At 41.9% G+C, this 18,282-nt stretch overlaps 1 protein-coding gene across 11 annotated transcripts in view; it reads left to right on the forward strand.

The window, feature by feature from the left end:
• SCHIP1 (schwannomin interacting protein 1) overlaps positions 1-18,282 on the forward strand; it is a 576,277-nt gene that overhangs the window by 521,091 nt on the left and 36,904 nt on the right. Inside the window, exon 1 of one of the 11 annotated variants that reach the window (XM_067737868.1) lies at positions 1,279-1,547. The exons of 8 other annotated variants lie outside the window; for them this stretch is intronic. In XM_067737868.1, coding sequence (XP_067593969.1) covers positions 1,518-1,547 — 30 coding nt within the window. In that variant the 5' untranslated portion in view covers positions 1,279-1,517. Of the gene's footprint in view, positions 1-1,278; positions 1,548-11,156; positions 11,637-18,282 lie in introns of those variants that run through there. 2 more of the 11 variants (XM_067737867.1, XM_067737869.1) reach the window with 2 other exon arrangements.

Raw genomic sequence — 18,282 nt, forward strand, 5'->3', positions numbered from 1 at the left:
TCACCAAATATTCCTAACACAAACTCTGAGCATTCCTTAAGATCGAGCTTGATATGAAAACTTGTCAAACATGTTGATTCCATTCGTCGGGCAAAAAGTACTTGTTTTTCTCGAGTAATAGCATAATGAAGACTTTGCAGTTATTAGTAAGATTATTTAAGAAGATAGATAGATATAGCTATACCAAAATAGCTTAAGAATAATATCTCTATTGATTTTTTTATTTGATGGTTTAAATTCAGTCAAGATTTTATTGAATATCATTGATTTGCTCAGAGCCATCTTATTAAGAAATAGCAAGATGAGTTGCCCTATGGCGACTAAGAAATATAGATAAGAAAATTTTATTGTGTTTAGTTTTTAAATTATCTGTCATTAAATTAGCTTCACAAATTTATAAGCCTAGTTGTTCCTCTTTATATATCCTAAAATCCTAGAACCACCCTGAAGTATTTTAGAAATCGGCTACTCTTTTTACCAGAGACATGTATGGTCCAACTTGTATGTCCTTCGATTACTATCTGAAAGCCCAGAATCCTTTCCATTACTGTCTCTTAGGTGAAATGGTCAGTCTCTACAATCATATTGTGATATATTGGGGGTGTCTATATATTCAAGTCACAGCATTGGGCCATATACATATATGGCCTTACAGTCAAAAAAAAACTTGCAGTTTAGTTTCATTTTCATGAAATGAATTAATTATACTGACTTTAATACTTTAATAAGCTCCCTCCCTAAAAAATTATAGGAAAATTATTTCATCTTATTTCTGTTTGACTTAAAAAGCATGCTGATAAGAGCCCAAAAGAAGTGGGAAATCAAAAGAATTACACAATAATATATTTTTTTTAAAGAGTGAAGGCCCTCCTTTTAGTCATAAAGTTGACAAACATTTCAGACACTCAACACAGAGAACATCCCTTCAGTGTCAATATTCAGAATGGATTGTTTTCCCTTTCGCCTGTTAAAAGTTATGAAATGATCCTTAAGGCCTCTCGTTTCATAAGCACCATGCAGGCAGCATCTGTGGGCAGGAAGGATGATGCCGGAGGTTAGAAATGTTCAACTGCAACATTGATTTGTGTCTGTCTCTCTCTTTCTCTCTCGCCGGCCTTTTTCCCTTTAATGAGGACTAGAATGTTTCCACATCAGTTAACTGCCTTCATAAAGCACCAGAAGGTCACACCAGCCCCAGACTGATCCTTTCCTTTGTGCCTATAATATAATTGGCTGATTGTGCCAGTGATGAGCGCGCCCCCTCCCCCAGCCCGGTCCTAGCTCCATGTTTGTAAGCCTCACTGCTGCTTTCCGAGGAGAGCAGCTCGGCTCGCTGCGCGCTTCCCGGCACAGGCAGTGCCACTGCGCAGGTTGATCAGCGAAACAGCATCCATTTTAATCTGCGGGGAGCCCCTGCCTTCCCAGGGCTTGCTCTCCGCCAGTGGATGCTCCACGCTTTCCCTCCGCAGCTTCGCTGAGCAGTCCTGTTTGGGGTCTGCGCCCTAGGATGCACTGAGATGGTACATCAGGAGAACTGTTCGTATCAGGTAAGATTTAAAGCCTGATTGTGAGGCCGGCATCCTTTGGGAGAGGAGGCCTTCCTCTTCCAAAGCAGCAGGTTGCCTCTTTCCGGATTTTCAAGGGATTTTGCTATCCTCCACTGCTGGCCTTCATCGCATACAGTATCTGAATTGTAATTAGATTTTCTGGGGAGTAATGGGGCAGAAAACACTGCTTCTTTGGCCTTTAAAGCATATGTGAAATCCACTGAGGTGATCTGTGCTTTGCACATTCTGTATGTCTGTGCAAATGAGACGAACTGCTTTGAACTGTAATTGAATTTCAGGCGCTTTGGAGAAGGAAAATCTATCTGGAATTTCACGTAGATAACAATGAAAAATACGATTTTTGCTCATTGCATAGGGTTGCGACTTGCTTCACATACAGTTTTTAGGATTGTCTTGAAGGAAATTATATAAATAGGAAGTAATAATTGATGATCTAAGAATTTTCAAAAATTAGCTGGCATGCACTTGACGTTTAAAGTTGCTCTTGTATGTCTCTCCAAACTTATTTTTACTAGTGTGTTGTTTTAAATGACTAGTAAATAAGAATTAAGGTACCAACATGCATAAAAAACTCCAAATAGAACATTTCTAGTAATACATACTCATCTGTGTGCTAATTTGCTCTCTGGAGTGTTGAAGTAAACACAGATGATTTCAGAAGACCAGTTCTAGAGCGTGACTGGACTGTGGAGGCAACATTGAAAGTATCCTCGTTGTCAACAGACAACGAGAATGTTCTCAGAGAAATTGCTCTTTGCAGCAGCAAGCATGGCTAGTCCAAGTCCTGGATAGTTAATATCAGGGTGTCACTCAACTGACCGAGTTTAGAAGCTCTAAGGGACCATTTCTCTAGTCTAACAATGCCTCTTCCTTGTGTGAGGTAGGTTACCTGAGACCAGCAGGTGTTTCTCATAAGGTCGGGTTTCACAGTGGTGACTATATGCAGGCAGGAGAGTACATCTCACAAGACTCAAGGCAGTCGTTTCTCAGCTAAGTAATGTGTGCCTAGAAAGTGTATTTATCCACTTTTGCTCTGCTTAATAATTGGAATGTTGTAACTGTAGACTTGTCTTATAGTATTTTTATTTTATAGTACATTTAGGGCCATAGATCCTAAATATCAAGATGGTACTTCGTAGGAATTCTTTCCAAGAGAAAAGGGTCATGATCTGAGGAAACAACCAAAACTTACACAGAATACAGTTTGGGAGCGTAGTGTCAACATCCAGGGAGAGCCTAACCTACTTATGGCATGGCTACAGGTGATTAAATTACTATAATAATTAAGATCATTTTTCTGCTCAGTTTTCAGAGATGCTATGTAATTTAATTTTTGAAAGGCAAGATACTATAAGATTATTCCCTATATCTTTTCATTAGGTTGAACGTGGAATCACTGGTTTTACAAGTCAAAAATTGGTCAGATATCAGCAATTTCCTCTGGAGAGGAGAGATTTTTTAGCCTACTGCTTCCAGAGGAAGACACATTGATTTTATTTTCTATGAACTACAACATATAACAGTCATTATGTGTTCGATAGTTTTGAAGTATTTATTGCTTATTTTCACAATAAAATTACATGCATTCGGCAGATAATAATAGGCAGTAGATTCTGCGTCTCCATGGAGTTTTATAGGACTATCTTCATGTGTATGTTCTTTTGAAATGCTCTCCCTTTATTCATAACTCAGCATAAACAAAAACATTAACCTTGAAGCCATGTCTCAATCCTACTTAGAAACCTTAGTTTTAGAACCCACTGGGCACCGTGTGCGTTTGGATTCAGCAAGGGCGGTGTCTCTAAGTTCTTGGCTTGATGTTGTCACGGTCACTGGTGATATCGACAGTTTGATGTTTTTCAGAAACTTCCCCTTTTCTGATGAAGGCTTTATTTATTTATTTACTTATTCTTAAGGATGATAATGCAGTGGTTAAAGCAAATTCCTCAAGGTTAGCATCTTAGTAGAAGGAATTTATTTGTAGGGCTGATTTCTTTCCTCCATCGATGTGTACCAAGGTTTCTTAATGGAGAGCCCAGGAAGGGGGCTTCGGAGGCCATTCCCCTCAAACTTACTTGGGCATTTTGGTGCACGTGTCTAGATATATGTTGTTATTACTCTTGTTACCATCAGCAGCAGTAACGGCCTCCTAACTGGGGCTGCTTCTGCCCTTGCCCCCATTCCATAGTCTGTTTTCAACAAGTATCCAAAATGATCTTTTAAGACCTAAGTCAGAGCCTGTCACCCATCTCAAAATTCTCCTCCTCGACATAAAAGCCCATGTCCTCCCAGGGCCCCACATCACCTCACCCCTGATGCCTTTCAGAGTCCTCTCCCACGTCCCCCTCCCTCCGTCCCTTCCTCCCCTCCCCCCATGCTGGCCTGGCCCTGCACTTGCTGCCCCTCCTGCCTGACATGTGCTTCCTCCGGGTACCCTGTGTAGGGTTGCAGATTTAGCAAATGATCTGCAGTGTTTGGGGCATGTTTATATTAAAAAATTGTTCACTGTTTACGTGAAATTCAGATTCACGCGGGCATCCTATATTTGTCCTGTGGGTAACCTCCATGGCTTTCTCTCTCACTTTCTTCAGATCTTTGCTCAAATGTCACCTTCTTGTGAAGGCCTTCTCTGGACTTACTATGTCAACTTCCAACTCCCCAGTTCTATCCCAATATTTCTATTACACTTTATTTTTATATTTGGCATTCATTACCAGCCATCAGACTTTTACTCATTTGTCTATTTTCTGTCTCCCTCTCTCCATGGAAGCTCCATGAGGGCAGGGATTTTTAGGTTTGTGTCAATCTGCTCTCCCAGTGCTAAGAACAAGCTCTCAAATAAAATGGATGGGTGTGCCTACTGTATATAAAATTGACTAAGAAGAAAGACACTGTAAACATTCTATAGCATTGTGGTTTGTTACATTTTGATGGCCATTGGGGTGACTTTCAATCCTATTCCTATTCTAACCTCCTACCATTAATCTGCCCCGGTTTCAGTGATTGTGGGTCCGATTATCCCCTTAATTCTTGTTACTTTTCTCATCTGTGAAATGGGATTTTTCCTAGTTAACATCCTGGCATGAGAGTTGGCAGGTCCCTGCCAGAGGCCACCTTTCTGCATAAGCAAGTCAGTTACCATGAATTAAGAGCCATCTTCTCCCATGCACATAAAGGGCTCTCCCATGCACATAAAGGGCCCAGGAAAACCATGCATCACTTCACTTCCCAATTATTTATTACTAATATGTAGAAGTATAGCTGATTCTCATGTATTGCTTTTCCAAATAGATGACTGTTTTGAAAAAAAAGAGTTTCACTGCTTCCAAGAGCTTGAAAACCACTGCTTGAGGTGGGTGGATGCACTGTGCTGTGAACGACTTAATCCAAGGAGGGATGATCAGAGAGAAATTCTCAGGCAGAATTTTTCATGGTTGTTTTGTTTTTAAAGGTTCTCACATTGTCATCATCTTCGTGTACTTTCCTCCCTCCAAGGGTTTACATTAGCACAGAGGTTACTGAGGCATGTGTTGTCATTTTCAGTCGTAGCCGTGTTAAAGGATAGAGCTATCAACCTCCATTTTCCAGTCTTGGGAGGAAGCCAGTCTCTTCAGGAAAGAGCCTTGCCCACAGCTTCAGGCCTGGCAGCCTTCGAGAGGCCAGACTCTTTTAAACGATCTCTGATAGAAAGCTTTGAAATATCATTAACTTGAAAGTACACGCTTAGGTCAAAGGGTCCATTTTGCTTAAAAACTCCCAAATATTTTCTCCTCTCTCCCTGCAGTTAATTTTGGAGATTGATGTGAATGGAAAGCCAGTGACACGCTTTTATCCCTTTCTTTCCATTGCTTAAGTTCCCTTATCACCACCCCAGATATAAACCACACCCTCACGTTCTTAGCTACAATAGGAATGGAGGAGAAAGAAAGTAAAATGGTACGTGAATGACTCTCGTCCTTTTCCTCCCTTGGGAGCATAAAGAAACTCTTCTTCAAATACACACCTGGTCTTGAAAAAGCAGAGGAGAAATCTTTGACGCTTCCGCATTTTCTTTAGGATAAATTTCCAACCCCTTTGTATGGCAGTCCAGGCCTAACCATGATCAGAACCCTGGGCAGAAACACTCCTCCCTCCAAGCCCTATACTCCTGCCCCCAAATTGCCATCAGTCCTTTTTCTCTGCTGTGATGCCTCAGCCTACAAAGTCTGCCACACACACACCTGCTTCTACCTGTTGCAAGCTGATGTACTCTGAGGCTCAAATGTCACCTCCTTCAAGAAGCTTTCTCCTTCTCAGTGCATTTTGCTTTTACTTCTGTTAGAACCCATTTACAGCTAGTGACATATAAGTCTGTCTCCCCCATTAGACAACAGGCTTCTTGAGAACAAAGACCTGATTTTCATTTCCTGCCCTGCAAACGGAGTATGTGTTCAATAAACGTGTGTTGGACTGAATCGCATCTTCTGCAGTTGGTGCTGTTCCGAGTCCCCAGGACGAGGATTTTGCATCATAATACCAGAGAGAAGCTCAGATCTGTGCACTGCAACGGGGAGTTGGGGAAGCTGATCCTGGTATTCCTTATAGCTGGCTTACGAGCCTCTTGCCCAGTTGCCAGCAACCCATCTGCCGAGATGGGAGACACAGTGCAAAGAAGAAAATGAAAGAGACAGACACCCCCGCTTCCCAGAGACAATGCATTAAGAACACACCTCCATACCTACCTCTCCTTCACCAAGAGAATGTTTCCAAGGTGAACCTCATGGTCCATCCCCAAGTACTTTTTCAAAATACCTGTGGTCAGTTGAGGCAAATACTCATCCTCAAGCCACCTTTCTTAATATATTGAATTTTGCAAAGTTTTCAGAAATCTTTTTACCATATAGAGGGATAATTTTACTGGCTCCTGAAACACCAAATACCTCTTGGACAAAATGTTTCAGCCCAATTGAAGTGTCATACCCAGCACATAAAATAAAAGATGTCCTATATTGGCCTCAAATGATAAAACTAGGGGTTACATCAGTTTAAATAGTACATTAAAAATTCTTGCTGGAGAAAGTAGTAAACAGCCCTTCATGCCCAGATTCTAGTGGGTTATTTCATGGTTAACAAAAGAAAGGAAATATAGTCTGTCCCTGTTGACACCAGGGCAAGGGAGGGCTCATTTCCCAAGTCCCTCTTCCTGTGAATGAGAAAACAAGGTATCAAATTTGACTGCATTTAAGATTCCACTCAATTTAAGCCTGGTTTCATCCAGAGCAGGGAAAAAATATGTTGACCTAATGGAGAGGGGAATTTCAAAGCATTTAGTGCACTGTTTGATATAGGCTTTTAAATATAAGTTCAATGAAAAATAAATAAATAAAGTTAAAGTTCAATGAAGTTATTTTTCCATCTTGTTCTATAGATTTTTATTTGATTGGGAAATTTTTTTCCCCATAGTTAAGCGCTGAAGAATTCTTTGTTTTCATTGTTTTGCCTGGTTGGGGTATAGTTGTGTTTTGCCTTGTTGAGATACAGTGTGTTTGTCTGAGGAGAGAGTAACATATCCATCACCTTAAAAATTAAGAAAAATAGTTCTGGATGTAAACTCGTCTGCACTTGTTTTTAGGCTATATATCTGAAAATCTAATGTTGTATATTTTTTACCACAAAAGGAGCACAGTGATAGGTGCCCAAATGGCGGGGAAAAATCATCTTAACAGGATTTCAGCATGGGCCTGATCTGAAATAGAAATTTAGCACAAGCACATCATTCCTATTTAAAGTAGCACTGGGGGCCTCAAACATCACGTTTTAGACATCAAGCGATTTTAAGAAATAAATGTGCATATGCATATTTTAAGCCAAAAGTCTAGTATTTTCTCTTGGAAAGGGGCTGGGGATAGAGGAGAGGAAGGAAATGGAAACATCACTATGATATATATCAGCGCATGCATGATTTTTGGAGAGTAGAGACCCCACCTTCGCACACACACACGCGCACACACACACGATCTTAAACTAAGATTTCACATGCAGAAGCTCAACATCCATAGCGCCGTATTCTATTATTTATTTCTATTCTCTATACCAAGGGAAAATTGGAAATCTTGGTGTACTTAGTATTCCCCTGGGCACTATCTAGAAGCATCAGAAATTACCAAGCTTCCTGAAATAGAAAGTACTTTGACAAAATTGCTTGAATTCAGAAGAAAACAGCCATCCGAAGGCCTAGTGACAATCAGCGTAGGAGAGCCATTAAGGGGGAAAGAATGCTAAGAACACAGAAAAACATAATGAGGGCATTAATCCTGGTCTCCCTCGGAAGCCGTGCCGCCGTCATCCAAGCAACTGCAGTTGAGTCTCTTGTACTCAGGTCTTCAGCTGGGCAGAAGGCTTCATGTCTGTGGTCCTCAGTTTTTCTGATGTGGGTCAACGACTGGCACTCTGTCTCCTCCCAACACTTTCACCTCCTCCACTCCATGCTCCCAATGCCATTAGTTTAACTTTTGAAACCTACACTGAAAAGTCCATTGCAAAATTGCACGCATATGTTCGTGGTTTATCTAGCTATCGGTATACCTTAATTGAAAAGCAAAGCAAATTTAGACGAACATTGCACAGAAGAAAATAGTTTATTTGAAAAGAGGTTATAAGTCAGGTGTCAGTTTGTATAGCACGTGGAATTCGGATATTAAGGTGGAAGAAAAGGCGGTAGGATGCTGAAGGGTTAATCAGGATGAAATAGTTTCCATCAATAGGAATAGGAAAATCTTTTGACAATGCATAAGTGATTTCCCAGTAATGCGGTCGGTGTTCTCACAGTCAATAATTTCCACCAGTGACCGATAATGATCATTTAAAAGCATTAGCTCACGTGAGCAATGCACCTTGCAGTTCAGATCAGGGCTTGACAGGAAACTGAAGCTCTCGGTTCTAGTCCTTGAATTTCAGGGCAGGGGGGTGAGCAGAGGCCCTTTCAACCTCAGGGACTGTAAGTGGCTCTGTGTACATTTTCTAAGGGGAAGCATTAGTATCTGGGCCCATGTTTTGCCAGCACAGTTCATTTTAGAGAGGGCAGCAGTAGAGGAAGGAACCAGGAAGAATTCTCTGTAGGAAAGACATGAGTGACTGTTATCCCCTTGTTTGTGCGTAGCTGCTACAAAACCACCAAACATTATGTTCAGCTCAAGCCTTTTGAGGTCGTGTTTTGTTTTGTTTTTTCCTTTCCTGCATTCATTTGGACCTCTTGGAAGTGAAATTAATTACAGCGTTGATCCCAGGCATCTAAAGTCAAGATGTTGCCACCATGCCTAGAAATATGATCTAAAGTAATATAATCTCTTATAATGAATTTTTTCAAGGTCTAGAGCTGTGCTTCTAAAATTTAAAGCACACTCAAAAACTCCTAGCGCTCTTTTAAAAGTGCCTTTTTTGATTCAGTAGGTCTGGGGTGAGAGCTGAGCATTTGCACTTGCAGTCCGCTCCCAGGTGATGTGGATGCTCTGGTCGGAGGACACACTTTGAGTAGCAAAGCTCTAGAAAACATCGAAGATCCGTTCACATGTTAGGAAAGCAGCAGATACTTTAAGCCGGCCTAAGCCATCCAAATAGCGGTGGTACAGCTCCTTCTGGAAAGGGTCTGGACTACAAGTCTATGTGCGGAGCACTTCTTTAGGGAGGGTGCAAAAAAAATTCATCACCACTGGGGACCAAGTTTCAAGAGGACATGATTTATCACTTGTCTCTATATAGTACTTATGAGAGAATCACTTATGCCAAGAAAAGATGTAGGGGGTAGAGGAGGGGAATGATCTTTAGTACTTTCTTAGTACTAATCCTTGCTGCTGTTATATGGCTGGAGAATTTCCATCTTTTTGAGGTTTTGAGGTGCCCTTCTCCAAAAGGTAATATATTATTAATGTATATGCATATGCATGTATATTTATGTATGTGGTCAATGTATTATTGGTGTATGTAAATTAATTTGAATATGTATATACATCGTTAATAGTGAGGGTTCAGTCATTTTAACTATATATTTAAGGCCACCCTGTTAAAATTAAAGTCAAAAGGTGTTAGTAATTAGGCTTATAGTTTTATGTACTTTACTAAGTCTCGTACTCTCTAAGTTTTCATTGGGAATTCCCTGGCAGTCCAGTGGTTAGGACTCAGCGCTTTCACTGCGGTGGCCTGGGTTCAATCCCTGGTCGGGGAACTAAGATCTTGCAAGCCGCGTGGCCCAGCCAAATAAATTAATAAATTTTTATAGCTGCATCCATGTTAGCTCTTGAGTATAGACTGCTAAGTGGGCTAGGATGCTAACCTAGGTAAGAGACTGAAATCACTGAACTTCACGGTAGGCCCCCTTCTTCAACCTGAGCAGACCCATGTTCACCTTCTAAATGTATGTGGTTTCCACAGAAGATTTCGGTTGAAAAGCACTCATATGAACTATTAATGTTTCCTTCTGTGGACAACGTTCCAAGGACAAGGGAGATCTCTGCTAGAGAGAAGCCCTTCCCAAAAGCAAGTGTGGCTCGGGAGATACAACTTCCGTCAAACTGTCTGACAAAGGTACAAGATTCTCTTGGGAACTGAGGTGGAGGATGAGGGTGGATGGAGTTAAAGGGGTGTTTGGATATGGGTCATGGGTTGCAGGGAAAATATTTGCTTTAAGGAAGTAGGGCTACTACAGTGAGACACCTTGATGCTACAAGTCTACCACGAATTGAATTTTTTTTAATTTGTGGAGAGGGAGGGTAGACAAGTGAATGTGAGCATGTCAGCAAAGGTTCAGATGCCAAGCGCTATCTTGAACAGCACTTTTGCTTTAGAACTCTGTCCTTAACAGCATTGAGGTTGGTCAGGAGTTCACACTGGAAGAAGTATGGACTGGTCCATTTGCTGCTTCCTGTCTAAGCACGTCAGACTATAAGACTGTGCTGCTGAACAGATCCTTGGCCTTTGAATTCTTCTTTGGCCCATTTCTCCTGCACACAGTAACTTTTAAAAAATACTGGATATAAGTTTTAGTTTGTGGCAGTAGTAATTCGATAACGAGGAGTGTGTGTTTGTGTGTGCACTTCTGTTTATCGGCTTCTTGCATCAAAACATCCTCCAGCTGTGGGCCTTTTCCTTCTCTGTATGTAAAGCTAGTAAACAAAACCAAAAGCCATGGGAAAAGGGTAAAGGGAGCAGCAGAAAGGAACGTCCTCCTTTGTGAAAAAGGCTGCCACCGGCTTTTAAAGAAAAGTTGATGAATCTTCTTCTCTTGCCTGTATTAATAGAACAAAGCAGCGATCCTGGAGCAGAAATGAATTTGGAAATGTGTTGGAAATGAATTTAATTCTTGTGCTGGGGTTTCTCCCTGAAGGTGAGACTTTTACATCTGATTTTAAGGAACGATTGGTTACGGGAAAAAGGGAAAAAAAGGCAAGCATCTGTCTTACAGGTTAACTTTTAAATTATACTGTTTGGTTTTGGCACGGAAGACCCGGCTTTTAACTCACCAGTGAAGTCTGCGAGGCTGGGCTTTGCATCTATTTTTATCCCATACACTCTACCCCTGGTTCAGTAAAAGGTTGCTGGATTCCTTACAGAACTCCTATCCACATTCAGTCCTGAAGCGGGGAGTTGGGGAGTTGAATCAGCTTTTCCTCGACTTGGGGTAGAAAAGGTGCTGGGGAGAGGAATCCAGGCAGGATCATCCAGGGTAAGGTGACGGCAGACGTGGGAAGACTGGACTCAACCAGCTGAGTGTCAGGGCAGAGTTAGTCTCGGAGAACAGCAGCTGCCCCCGTGCTGGAGCGCAGGACAGACCGGGGAGGCCAGGTGGGGCGGTGTCTCTGAGATAGAGGGGGGCAAGGTTACGTACAGCCGGACACAGACTCTTAGCTGGCTCTCCATGTCAGCATGAGCGGTAACCAGGGTCCTGGGCAACTGCACGTCAGCCTATCAGAATTCATGGGAGGTTATTTCTTAAGTGAAATTCTAAAGAGTTAAAGGATGAATTTGGACAGTGATGGAATGGATGACATCATCAGTCAAGAATCCCCATTGGACATGGAGGGGGATTATAAAAAGGTAAGGGGGGAGAGCTCTTTTGTTTGTAAACAATCGGACCATTTTTCTAACTGGGAGAAAGATCACCCTTGAGGAGTGGCCAAATTCCACACTCAGTGGCCATCGCCACAATCTATTCAGGAAGGCTAAATGCTCAGAATCGAATCCATTAAGCTGGGAGAGTTCTTCTTTCTGTATTTCCCAGTTTGTATTCATTAATATATTATAGCAGTAACTGGAATACACATGTTGTTTTTCTGAAGTTGAAAAACATTCTATTATGCATATAGTTTCTAGGCAGGCTTTTTATGTGAAGGAATAATTTTTTAAATTACTGACATGTTGACAGTTCACCTGCAAGAAATAATTACTAGCATGTGTAATCTATCTTTCTGAGTTTGGCTTTTTTAAACAATGAAAAATATAAAGTTTTACTAAGAGAAGTGTGAGGTTTTAAAAAAAAAAACTGATACAGTATCTGCTAATTCTTTGCTTGCCTTTTCTTTTGAAAGTCAGTAAATATATTTTTGGTATGTTTTTTTATGGTAATTGTCTGGTAATAACAGCCCCAAGTAAAAATAGCTTTAGTTATATGGGTGAGGTAAGGAAATTAAACTACCAGCATATGCTTGTCTGTCCACAGAAGGCTAAACACTATGTCCTTCCCCCTTATTATTTCCCATAAGTCAAGTGTAGGTCACAAAACAGCCCAGTATGAAGAATCAGGGACCTTCCATCATGGACCTGGAAAGAAAGACCTGTTTTCCCTCAAAGGCAAATATCCTAAAACAGTAAAACTTGCTCCTAAATTTTTAATTTGATCAAATACATCACTAACTTTTTTCCCCTAGATTGAGATAGAAGCTTCTGTCTTGATAGATCTTTATGTATAATAATGTAAAATATAGTAATTTAAATCTTACATACATAACTGTGTGTGAGTATGAGGCCTGTTTTAAGGACATACTTTACTTCTTAGAGCAGTTCACAATAGTTTATGTTATTTCTCCAGGAGCTGAAACTTAAATAGGTTTAAATGACCTGCCTTGTTGATCTGTGTGTTTTTTGCCCTTTTTGTCCTGTGTGTTTTGTGATCCCCAAGAAGGAAGTGAGGGCCCAAGGGGATAAGTGCTCATAGAGTCTTGAAACCCTGACACCTTTCCGATGTCCCCTCCTGCCGGAAGTGGGTGTGCAAAAGATACTTGGGACACTCAGCAATCAGAGTCGGGCACTTACCCAACCCAGTAGAACAAGTGCACAGTTCTCATATTGCCTCTATTTTCAGTTCCAAAGGACTAGTCACGGTTTTCTTTGTCACAGCGTTTCTCAGCTAGGAACGTGTAGGTCAGTTTGCACTTAGGAAAATGAAAGACATACCACTGCTAATGCAATAACAATAAAGTAATGACCACTGTAGTTTCATCCTACGTAGAAACAGAGAGCCCAGATGCCTGGAATGACCGAGCCATGGTATGCAGGCAACCTGATACAGCGTTGACTAAAGTGACAAACATGTAAGGCTCAAGGAGCTTTAAAACATCAACAACAACAAAACAGAGCTGAATTGTATAACCCTTAATCTCACTAAGGCAGTAGAACACCACATGTGACTTCAAGAGAAATAGTATCTGAGAGGTTAGTACAAAAGACCACTAGATGAAACTTTTAGATGCAGAGGACGCCCAGAGATCAGTATATATTGTTGTGGACCCTAAACATGGAAGTCGTTCTGTTGTCATTTCAGCTTTTAACTATTTTTCTCAGGCAAAGTGCTTTCAAATGTATGCATATCATGATAACTACAAAGGCTTCCTTTTTAAAAAACCACTACTGATCATTTCATTAAGAACTTCTAGTGAAACAGGGCAACATATGCTTTCTTTAAAATACAAAGGATAGAAAATAATTAGCTAATATAAAAATCACTTTTCCTAATTAGAATCTTTCTTTTCTAAGTTTTTTTTCTCTGTTTGGTTTTTGCTGTTTGGCTGACTAACTAGAAAATTAAATTAGATGCCATAAAGCAGTGGTCTGTAGGGTTTTTTCACCTTGTATTCATCAGTAAAATGTTTTTGAGCCCAAGCCTTTAATATACATATATTCTATTCATAAATTACACATATATACCACTGTAAAAATACATCTTTTATGTATAAAACATATACAGTCGTCCCTTGGTATCCACAGGGGATTGGTTCCAGTATCTCCACAGATACCAAAATCCCAGGATACTCAAGTCCCTTTTATGAAATGGCACGGTATTTGCATATAACTCACACACATCCTCCTGTACACTTTAAATCATCTTTAGATTAGTTATAGTACCTAATACAGTGTAAATGCTATGCTATGTAAATAGTTGCTGGGTACATGGCAAATTCATGTCTTGCTTTTTGGAACTTTCTGGCATTTTCCCAAATATTTTTGATCTCTGGTTGGTTAAATCTGCAGACGCAGAACCCAGAGACATGGAGGGCTGACCGTATACAAATAGATCTTTTTAAGAATAAGATGTTTAAAACGTAAATAAAAATAAAAGTTTTAATAATTTCTTCTTTCATCTCCTGTCACTCTGAGGTCAGTTGTCCAAAACACTTGGAAAATCGGTATATCCCTGCCTGGGTACAGTAGAATTTTTTATACCAGTTGCACTGATAAATACCGCATGTATATAGGGATTATTTTACAAGGTTGTTTCAAAGTCAGGCAAACAGTTTTCAGGGGAAAGGTCACTTTATGATGACTAAAATTAGATTCCACCCAGGCAAAGGAAGGAAAAGAGTACACATATGTTCCAGTTCCTTGAGGAAGGTCCTGATGTTTCATTAAGGACCTCTGGTTTGTTCAGTAATAGTAGTAAGACTGTTCTCAACAGAAAGCACATCTTAGTGTCTAGGAAGGAAAGCCTGCACCTTGGCAGAATCCTAGGTGTGAAAGTCTGGTCTATCACGGCCCTGCCTTTTTCTGAGCAGCCTCTGACCCGCTGGGTCCCACAGCCCATTGTCTTGAGGACACAGAGGCACATAGCCTGCCAGTCGATGTCCTGATCCCGTCAGCCGTTACTCACCAAGAGCCTTCCTGTGTCCCTGGCATTGTGTGCGGGGCCAGGATCCTGAAAGGGAGGCTGGGCTTTCCCTCAAGGAGCTCACAGTCCAAATGGGGAGGCGTACAAACAAATAAGCTGCCGTGGAATTGATGCCACCTGGAAGGATGTGGACCTTCAGATGGTCAGTGTGGACCTAGAAAACGCACAGCCTGCACCATCTCAGGGCTGGGGATAGATCCAAATTATACCCGTGGAGAGAGAGAGGAAATCAAGGAAATGTAACATGAAGCACGGTAGAGGACTGGCTCCCACTTTGTCCCAGAGCAGAGCAAACACCGGCAGGCTGGCCTTACCTTCTGTCCCCAGGCCACTTCGGGCAGAAGGAGCTGCGGGCAGGGCCGTGTGTGGTCGGAGGATGGGCAAGCCGACTTTGCCTGGCTTTGTTTCTCCGGGGTGCTGTCTCTAGTGCGGTGCATCCAATTATGGTGAAAGATTAGGGAGGAGCCCGTGAACAAATTAAAAGGCTGGAAGGAACAATATTTAAAGTGAAGCCACAGCTGCGCCTCATGTTTTTTTAAAAAGGTGAATGGAAATGACTGCTTGAGATAAACTGTAATAAACAGGAACGCAGGATGCCAGCTGCCATTCCAGACAAGAGCTCTGCCCTCCCCACACAATTACTGAGGAAAAGCAGCCGTCGACCTCCATGAACCCTCCCGTCTTCCTGTCTGGAAGGGCTGAATATGCTTGAGGAACCCCGTTAAGTTACTGAACCCCGGAGCCCAGCCCTACCTCAGCCCCCCGGGACAGTCTCTTCCACTTTCTGGGCCAGGGTCTCCTTTTCTTTCAAGGGAGGAACAGGCCCGGTTGGTTTTACGTCTTGTAAATATGAAGGCTCGTAACTCCTAGTTCAGGCTTCTTTGCATCGTATCACCCTGTTGGCGCACCTCGGTAAGCCAGCGTGGCAGGGAGTGGGTTCTTTCAGATAACGAGATTTTCCAGGTACATGATATGTGAATTATACCTCAATTTAAAAAATAAACACACACACATTTTGGGCGGAGGGTACGGTTTATTTTTTAATTGAGATATAATTCACATACCATAAGATTGACATGTCCAAGTGTATAGTTTGATGGTTTTTAGTATTTCATAAGGTTCTACAAACCACTAGTATCTAAGTCCAGGATATTTGCATCAGCACCCCCCAGGAAAAGCCTGTCCCCATTAGCAATTACTCCTAATTCCCACCTCCCCACCACAATCATCAGTGTACTCTCTGTCTTTCTGGATTTGTCTGTTCTGGACATTTCTGGATCTCTTTTATCCTTTTCTCCACTCTTCTCAGCAGGTTACCCCACCCCTACCTTTAATATTAGCAACAAGACCATTTAATGAATTTCTCTCTGGATCAGACACTGTGCCAAGTACTTTCTATATAGTATTTCATTTAATCCTTTTTTTAATTATTATTATTTTAATTTATTTATTTTTTATGGTACGCGGGCCTCTCACTGTTGTGGCCTCTCATGTTGCGGAGCACAGGCTCCGGACGCACAGGCTCAGCGGCCATGGCTCACGGGCCCAACCGCTCCGCGGCATGTGGGATCTTCCCAGACCGGGGCTCGAACCCGTGTCCCCTGCATCGGCAGGCGGACTCTCAACCACTGCACCACCAGGGAAGCCCCTCATTTAATCCTTAATACAACCTAAAAAATAAGGTATCTTTATCCCTTTTTTCAGAAAAAGACACTGGGGCTTAAAGTGTTTCCGTAACTTGCAGTAGTAAGTGTCAGAGTGAAGAGGTTAACTTGGGTCTTCTTGGTCCCGATTGCCCTGCGCCGGGCTCCTGCTCTCCCTCCTGGTCACACACCTGTGTTCGGCTACCCCAGATCCTCAGCCCACCTTGACCTGGGAGGCGGGGGACACCAGCTTCCTGGTGGTTGATTGTGGTTCGGCTGTTGCATAACCTTGCAGTAGGTGTTTTGGACTGTTGTGTTCTGACAGTGATACTGAATGACTGAGGTGGTTTTACAGACTTGTAAAATGGCACCTGTTAAAAATAGAGTCCCCAGATAACACTGTCCTGTGTTAAAAGTAGTCTCTGAAGGCAATCATTTGAGAACCCGGGAGAGCTCAAGATGCACCCAGCAGTTCATGTTTTGGATATGCTGCTCAGAGGTGAGGAAAATTTTCAACTGTGTCCCTTTAGGATTTGACATTGAAACACTCCCACTACATAAGTCATCCTTGTAGATTGCACCCTGGGCTCCTTTACTTCCACCAGAGTTCCCATGCAGCCGGAAATGGCGACTGAACTTCAACCCTAGGGGTTTGTTAAATACTTTTGCTCCAGTCCTTAACAATTAGATGTTCAAGTGTTAGGGACTCTGCAGGACAGCACATTTTTTTTTTTTAAAAGAAGATGTTGGAGGTAGGAGTTTATTAATTTATTTTATTTATTTTTGGCTGTGTTGGGTCTTCGTTTCTGTGCGAGGGCTTTCTCTAGTTGTTACGAGCGGGGGCCACTCTTCATCGCCGTGCGCGGGCCTCTCACTGTCACAGCCTCTCTTGTTGCGGAGCACAGGCTCCAGACGCGCAGGCTCAGTAGTTGTGGCTCATGGGCCTAGTTGCTCCGCGGCACGTGGGATCCTCCCAGACCAGGGCTCGAACCCGTGTCCCCTGCATCGGCAGGCAGGTTCTCAACCACTGCGCCACCAGGGAAGCCCAGGACGGCACTTCTGTCTGCCTGCTCATGTTTATCTCCTCTCCCTATAGTGTGAGGAGAAGGAATGCAGTCGATAGGCCAAACCATCCTCAGGGTTAACTAATTGTAAACAAACATCTCCATCCTCTGAACTGGCATCCCAACCCTTTTGATGCTGGCAAATCCTTAAGTAAAACACATGTCAGAAGGCCCCTGGACCCTCCCTGGATGCCCGTCCTGGACTTCAGGTATCTAAAGGCAGCTCTCCCATGAGTCTGATGCTGAGAAAGTCAAACTCAGGTCTCGACATTGCCCAACAGCCCGGCCTGACATCTAGTCCAGAGGACTTGTTTAGGTAGATAGGTGCGAGGATACACAGATAAGAGATTTCAACAGCATTTCAGGAGACCTTTCTGGATTGTTTAGTGTAAGTATCTGAAATAGGAAATGTCAGAAAAACAAACTGAAAACAGAATAACCAGACTTATATCCATTCGGTGATACAATGGAAAGATACTAGGATATTTAACTTTCACTTCCACTAATAATTGAAAAGCTCTTCCCAGGAAGCTTGTGTCTTGAAGTAAGATGCAAGAACTTGAAATAACCTGCACAGAGCAAGTATTTTTGCCCTTGACATTCAAAAGCATACAATCCATATTTTTACAGAATGCTGTTTTCGTTATTTTGATCTTGCGATAAACCCATAGTGAGAAAATAATTAGAAAGGACTATCAGTATATTTGGGTTTTCTTTTATTTTTTTGTTTTAAAGAAAATTAATAAAATTTGCCTGATTAACGAATAAGTTCTGTCCTTCTGATTCCTAATGTTTAAAAGTCTCAGACTCCTCCACACTAGAATGCTGCCTATAAATTTAGAGTAAAACTTTCTTTCTTAAGCCGAGGAGAGAAA

The sequence above is a fragment of the Pseudorca crassidens genome, chromosome 5 (genome assembly GCF_039906515.1).
Source record: "Pseudorca crassidens isolate mPseCra1 chromosome 5, mPseCra1.hap1, whole genome shotgun sequence".
In the NCBI taxonomy this organism is placed as follows: domain Eukaryota; kingdom Metazoa; phylum Chordata; class Mammalia; order Artiodactyla; family Delphinidae; genus Pseudorca; species Pseudorca crassidens.